This window comes from Acomys russatus, chromosome 32, assembly GCF_903995435.1.
Source record: "Acomys russatus chromosome 32, mAcoRus1.1, whole genome shotgun sequence".
NCBI classification, from domain to species: domain Eukaryota; kingdom Metazoa; phylum Chordata; class Mammalia; order Rodentia; family Muridae; genus Acomys; species Acomys russatus.
Window position 1 is genome coordinate 14,656,193 of NC_067168.1, and position 6,925 is coordinate 14,663,117.

The following is a 6,925-nucleotide window of genomic DNA, read 5'->3' on the forward strand; positions in this document are numbered from 1 at the left end:
TTGGCCTCAAAAAATGTTTTCATCCATACCTATATGTAGGGAAATAATACGAACAAAGTGTGTCCTCATCACCCAAAGGGAGGGTCATAAACTTCTTCCTTAGTGTGATTAAACAAGGCTTTCTACAGCCAGGTGACGGCTACACTAGGCTGTGTGTTGTTAAGATTACCATCCCTTTGGAGTCAGCTCATCTCAAAATAAAAAATTAAATAAACTAAAAATCCTGTCCTACAAGCAAAGCCAGGAGTCTTGAGTATAAGGCAAAGCAACAAAATCCCAGTTACCTGGTTTCAGCGATGTTACATCCATGGGGCGCTGAGCTGATCCCAAGGCTGAATAAGTAAAGTTCATTATATTGACTGTCCCAGGATGACCCAGATTTGTAACCCAACTTGACATACTACTGATAAAACAATGTGAGCACATGAATACTGCAGTTTTCTACTGTTGGTGCAAGATCTCTGTGACAGTGTTAGTGTAAAGCTGGTCCCAGCTGTTCCAGGTTAACAGGAAATTCCAAACACACTGAAGTTCGCCTTTGCTAGGGGATGGCCTGTCCTGCCTACCCGCTCTTAACAAACATTTCAGCCTTAAGAAAATCAAACAGGTTCTACTACTCATGTGACCTTGTCAAGGCAACCCATAATTTCATCATGAACCAGGGCAGGCAGGTAACACGTGAAAGGCACAAATGGTTCTGTCACCCCACACTTTACCTTTGTTCTAGTAAAAATAGACCTCGACCTACAGAATAATGAAGGAAGAAGAAAAAAAAAAATCAAACTAGCAATTAAATTTATTTTGAGGGAAAAATAAGTAGAAAAACTTTTTAAAAATTATACATAACTACAAATACTAAATAATCAAAGATTTATACAAGTCCCCCTCCAAAAAATTGAAAACTCAAACTATAGCTATAATGTATAAAATAATCACACATCTTTAATAACAATGATCAACAAGTCACCAAAACCGACTAGAGGGGCACGATGAGGTTCACTTCTTAATGAAAAGAGGTTCACTAAAGTGATACCCCAAAAGACTTAACAGGCCTCCGTGCTTATGCCATGCTCCAGGCACTGAATAAATAGGAAATGTCAGAAATACACACACAACACTCACTCTCTCTCTCTCCCTCTCTCTCTCTCTCTCTCTCTCTCTCTCTCTCCTCCCCAATCTACAGACAAACCACACTATAAAATAAAACCTAGTTATTTACAAAAGCCAAATGGTTGTTTCTACAGTGTTTTCATTTAAGAGAGATCTGGGGTATAGGGTGGGAGGGCAGATGTCACAGCAAGTGAAAAGAACTCTAAATAGCACATACATTGAATTTCCTTTCAATTAAAAAAAAAAAAAGGGACAGGTTAAAAAAATTAACTTCCCAAAACTCTGAATTTAGAAAGATAAATAAATACAACAAAAAAAATAAATGGCTTTAGCACAGTATCATGTTAAGTTTTCCCACCACGGGATGCATGCAGGGTCCAAGAGAAACCACCCACCACGCATCCTCAGCCTCTTAATCAGGTCACCCCAGAAGCCAAGAGGCCCTGGCTCCCCACATCTTGTGTGGATGAGATCCCAGGCACTCAGAGCCTTTCTCTGTTCAGGCAGGACCAATGGGGCCAGTTGTCACCACAGCAGCCTCCAGTCACTGCCTGTCCGGTCACCTGTACGGGGATGGCACGTCGCGGCTGAAGCTGGCCGCCCGGCTGCCACCCTCACGGAAAACGTTCAGTTCCCACACTGGTCCACACTGCCCTTCCCGGGATGGGAGAAGGGCAGACAAAGAAGACCCCGGCACGAGTTACGTCTTTCCCGGTGGTCCCGCATCGGGATGCTGAGGGCCTCCCGAGTGGGACGTCCCCTCGATGGCACGCAGGTCCCTGCGGCCGGCAGCGGGGACACCGGGCGGCTCTCGGGGTACGGAGCTCACCTTGTTGAGATGCGGGTTCCGCGTCAGCAGGTAGCCGCGCTGGTGGGTGTGGCGGCGGCGGGGGGCCTGGGGCTCCATGGCCGGCACAGTGGCGGGGCGGGCGCGGAGTGCGGCGGGCGGCGGCCGCGCGAGGGAAGGCCCCGCGGCCGGGGGCGGGCGTGGGTGGCGAGAGGGGGTGGCGAGGCGGGAGGAGCCCGCGCCGAGCCGCCGCCGCCGCCACCGCCGCCGCGGCCGGGCGGCCCGCGAGAAGCGCTGAGTCACGGCGGCATCGGCTGAGCCGCCGTGCGAGGAGGCGGGGGCGGGGCGCCGGCTGGGCAGCCCAGCGGGCGACCTGGGCTCCGACGGGTGAGGGGCGGGCCGCCCCGCTTTCTCCGCTCATCCGCTGTCCTCCCCTAACCCCGCCGCCGTCCTGGATGCCAGCCATGCCCCTGGGGCCTGGTGCCGGAGGGGGATCAACTTTGACCCAGAATGCCCAGGCCTCGATGGCACTGGGCGAGAGGGCAACTCCTCACCTAGTATCTAAGAGGAACTTTATTTGAACGTGATAAGAGGGAAGGTGCTAGAGTGCGCGGGTCCAGGGAACAGCCCAATTGAGCTTAAGAACAATTTTCCTGAGGGTTCTGGAAGCCAAGATGTTAATTTTTGCAAGACTGGTTTCTTCATTGATGAAAGAGGGTAAAAATAAAAGGTCTTCCGATATTGAAATCCGGAGGTGGTATTACTGATATTTATACTTGAATATCCAAGGACTGGAGAAGTAGTCAGTCCCACTCAGCCAAAAGGAATGTCTGATAAAAAACAAACAAACAAACGACAACAAAAAGCAAAAACAACAAAGCTGCCTTCAGATACCAAAGCCGCCTGTGCACCCTTTCTTTTCCGTTAAGTAGGATGACCACATGCTAAAGTCTTCTTCACCTAGACACTGCAGGACAGTGTGGGGTTATATATTGCCTATATTCCCGTGAAATATACTGTTTTCTTCTATTCTAGTTATTTTACTTGACCCTATCGGTACAGCAAGAGCTTTGGGCTACGCTTGACTTCAAAAGTTCCTTTGGCGCAGTTTTTACATTGTCTAAATTCAGTTATTTTACAGAAAACATTATACTAGCATCGCAGAGTTCTTCAAACACATTTCTTGCGCTTAAAATGACACCTTTCATTGTGAATGTTATAATACATAATTAATTAACCTCAAAGCATCTGAGAAGAAGGTGTACATTTCAAGACTCCTAAATTAGAGGACATGCATTACAATTAGAGTGCTTTGTGCAACTCAAAAACAGGTTAACAGCAGACCTGGATATCACAATCACAACTTCCAGGAGAAACAAAATACAACGGGCTTAGTATAAAGAAGCTTTTATGACTTAAATTTAGAGATGTTGCTTGTCCATTCCTGTTTCTGGGACTTGAGATCTATATCCAGGAACACTGATACAGAATAACCCTCAAAGTGCATATGGCCTCTTCCTCCAAGCCAATTATTACAAAGAGATTATAAACACCGCCAGGATGGGTAAAATTCATATCTTTTACTTGTATGTTTACTTTTCCTATGACAGTTTCGGTCATCTTGAACAGTAAGCATTCATATGCATTTGAAAAAAGACTAAAAAAAAAAAAAACAAGCAAAAAACCTATTTCCTACATATTTACTAGAATACCAAACTTTTAATTCTTTTTAAGCATTTATAAAACTAGGTTTTACTGCCAAAAAGGTGGAAAAACAAGTGCATAGATTGTAGACAAAAGCAAACAAAGAAAAACACAGTCCCTTTGTTTTCACTCACCTTGTGAAACTGGGGCTGTAATGTTACACTCTGTACATAATTGATAATGTTAAGAATGTTACAAACAGGGCCTGAAAATAAAATAATAGGGGCTGAAGAGAGCAGTTAAAAGCACGTAATACCCTTGCAGAGGACCCACGTTCAGTTCCCAAGACCCAAGTGGTATGGCTTACAAATTGCCTGTACCTCCATCTCCATGGCATCTGACACCCTCTTTTGGCCTCCTCAGACACAGCACGCATGCAGTACACATACTGACATGTAGGCAAACACTAGTGTGCATAAAATAAATCTTTAAAAAAAAAAAAAAAACAATGTTGAAAGCAGAGTCTGGAGATGTAGCCTCCTTGGTAAAGCATTTGTTTAGCATGAGTGAGGTTCTCTGTCTGACCTCCAGTACATTCATTTGTCCCTTAATGTATTCAAAGTGTTTGCAGAATCCTTCCCATATAGTAAACTTCAGACAGGGTTACCAGCACACAAACATAGGCTTGTGGGGAGACAATATACAAGAAAAGATGTAAAGAATCCCGACATCTAAACTGTGAAAAAAAGCATAGAGTATTATTTCAGCAATTAGCAATATGAAGGCTCTCTCTTTCGGTTTTGTTTATTTGTTTGGTTGGTTTGGTTTTCTCTGTGTAGCCCTGGATGTACTGGAACTCCCTGTAAACCAAGCTGGCCTCAAACTCAGAGATCTGCCTGCCTCTGCCTCCCAAGTGCTGGGATTAGAGGCGTGGGCCGCCACCAGCCGCCTATGGAGTCAGCCTCATTTTAAAATGTGGTTTTGGTAATTTTTAAAAACAGGATGTTTTCTGTTTAAGTGTTTAAAAAATATCTCTGCATGGTGGAAGCATTGTCTTAGGGGTAACTCCTACAAAGTGGCAATGGGGCCTCACTTCACATATGTCTAGCAAACTTGTCCCCTCACTGAAGTAGCCCTAGAAACAAATACCCCGTCAACATGGAATGGGAAACTACTCACTTAGACATGTAAATAGCTGACTTGCTTGTCCACAGTGCATTAAAACTGCTAGTTGGGAATCTGAACCATAGTCAAAGTTCCCTAGCTTATACTAGTTTATTCATCCCCAACCTTTATGCTCTGCCTGTCTCCCCTCAGATGTTTTACTATGCATTTGGCAACAGAAATAAATCAAGCATATGGCTCTAGCTGCCTAATTTCCCTCCTTTACAAAAAAAAAAAATCAAGGATGAGTGTGAACGCAGTTGTTTGTATATGTCATGACCCTCTCACCCCCACCCCCTAATGCTGAAAATGTGCAGTTGGATTTTCCTCATTTGAGAGAAATCACAGGGATTGGCAGATCTGGAGTGGAGTGGATGAGTTCTGGGAAAACTCCCTTCATGATCCTGTGTTGGGTGACCTTTTTGTACACTGTGTGAAGGTTGTCTTTGTATATTCAATTGCTAATTCTCTACCAGCAGAGAGCTGAGTACTGTCCTGACTTTAGTTTGGTTACTAGTTGCTCAACACCTGCATCCCATTTTGTAAACATTCACATCCCTCCCCTCCTGATTGGTTTAATGAAGAGCCGAGGAGCTTTAGGTGGCTCAGTTGGTAAGGCTAGAGGTCTGGAGTTCAAACCCAAATAGAACTACTTTTGCTGGGCAGTGGTGACACACGCCTGTGATCCCAGCACTCTGGGAGGCAGAGGCAGGTAGATTGCTGTGAGTTCGAGGCCAGCCTGGTCTAAAAAGCGAGTCCAGGACAGCCAAGCTACACGGAGAAACCCTGTCTCGGAAACAAACAAAAGAACCAAAATGCCTATAGCAAAAGCAAGAGAGGAAGGCAGGACTTGTGGGCAGAGATGGGGACCTGAGAAAGAATCAGGCGGGAGGAGTCAACAGCCAGACACAGAGGAAAAAATAAACAAGTCCTGGTACTGAGACAAGGTAATAAGCCACCTGCAGAACAAAGATTAATATAAACAAGTTAATTTAAGTTAAGAGCTAGTTGGGGAACTTAAGCCTAAGGTAAGGCCAAGTTTTTATAATTAGCAAAAGGTGACCATGTCATTATTCGGGAGCTGGCGGTCTGAAGAATTGGCACCCCAATGTTAGTCATCATGATATTTCCCCTGCCAGGTAAGTCTTTAATTTACCTTTTACAAAGAAAACATTATCATCGGCCACTACAAAGGAAAATTAACATGTGTGTGTGTGTGTGTGTGTGTGTGTGTGTGTGTGTGTGTCTGTGTGATGTATGCTTTGCTTTGTTTCTTTGAGACAGTGTCCCCAAGTATCCCAAGTTGTCCTGGAACTTGCAAGTCTCCTGCCTCCACCTCTCAGCTATTGGGATTCCAGGTGTATACACCAGGCCTGGCTTCTAAGTACGTTTTAGGAATACAAATTTTACTTACAGGTTTAGGAGATGGAGGCCTTCATGTATAAAGCAGGATTAACTGGCTGACTAAGGTTAAGTATTAACCTTGTGTGAATGATACCATTGTGCTCAAGTCTTCAGTTTGTATTAAATTCTCTTTTATAATAAACTAAGTGGTTTTGGAAAAATGTTATGTCTGCATCCTATTTTTTAAGTGGGGGAGAAAGGTGCTTGAAAACAGGCAAGGAAGGTTTTTTTGCTTTGCTTTGCTTATTTTACAGGCTATCACACAGCTTCCCCGGTATGTAATTGGTCTATCTAGGGCTAAGGTCAGCTATCTATGAACTGTATGCTGAAGTTTGCCTTCTCTAGGTTGAAGAGTGGGAAAGCTGTTCAGTGGACAGGAATGAGAAAGTGTGTCTCCCTCTTCAGTATAAAATTGGAAAACTGGAAAGGCACATGGAGTTTCCCAATAGTGTGCAGAACAGACTTCATTGCTAGGTAGCGTTGCCTCAAGATTTAAGCAACAGCAACCACCGCATGCTCGCCTGTGGCTTCCTTGCATGCCTAGTTGGAAAATGGCCCAGGGTTTCTTACATGGCTACAGTGAGGATGGTTGGCATGCCTGCATAGTCCAGGCTACTCAGGAAGCAGGAGCTATCAAGACAGCGTGGGGAACATAGTGGGAGAGAGCTTATCTCAAGAAAGAGAGGAAAGAAGAGAGGAGAGGAGAAATGGGGGTTTGAATAAAGCATATCTTGCTGGCAGTTGGGACCTGTCCAGTCACACACACACACATCGTTTACCTCTGTATCTATCCTCAGGGAGTCTCAGGGTCCCTTC

General features: G+C 44.9%; 1 protein-coding gene across 1 annotated transcript in view; it reads right to left on the reverse strand.

The window, feature by feature from the left end:
• The window catches only part of Me1 (malic enzyme 1), a 104,640-nt gene extending 102,574 nt beyond the window's left edge, over nucleotides 1–2,066 (reverse strand). The window contains exon 1 of the mRNA XM_051140179.1: nucleotides 1,940–2,066. Within this exon, the coding sequence (XP_050996136.1) occupies nucleotides 1,940–2,017 (78 nt within the window). The 5' untranslated portion in view covers nucleotides 2,018–2,066. The remainder of the gene's footprint in view (nucleotides 1–1,939) is intronic.
• Nucleotides 2,067–6,925: the final 4,859 nt, after the last annotated feature.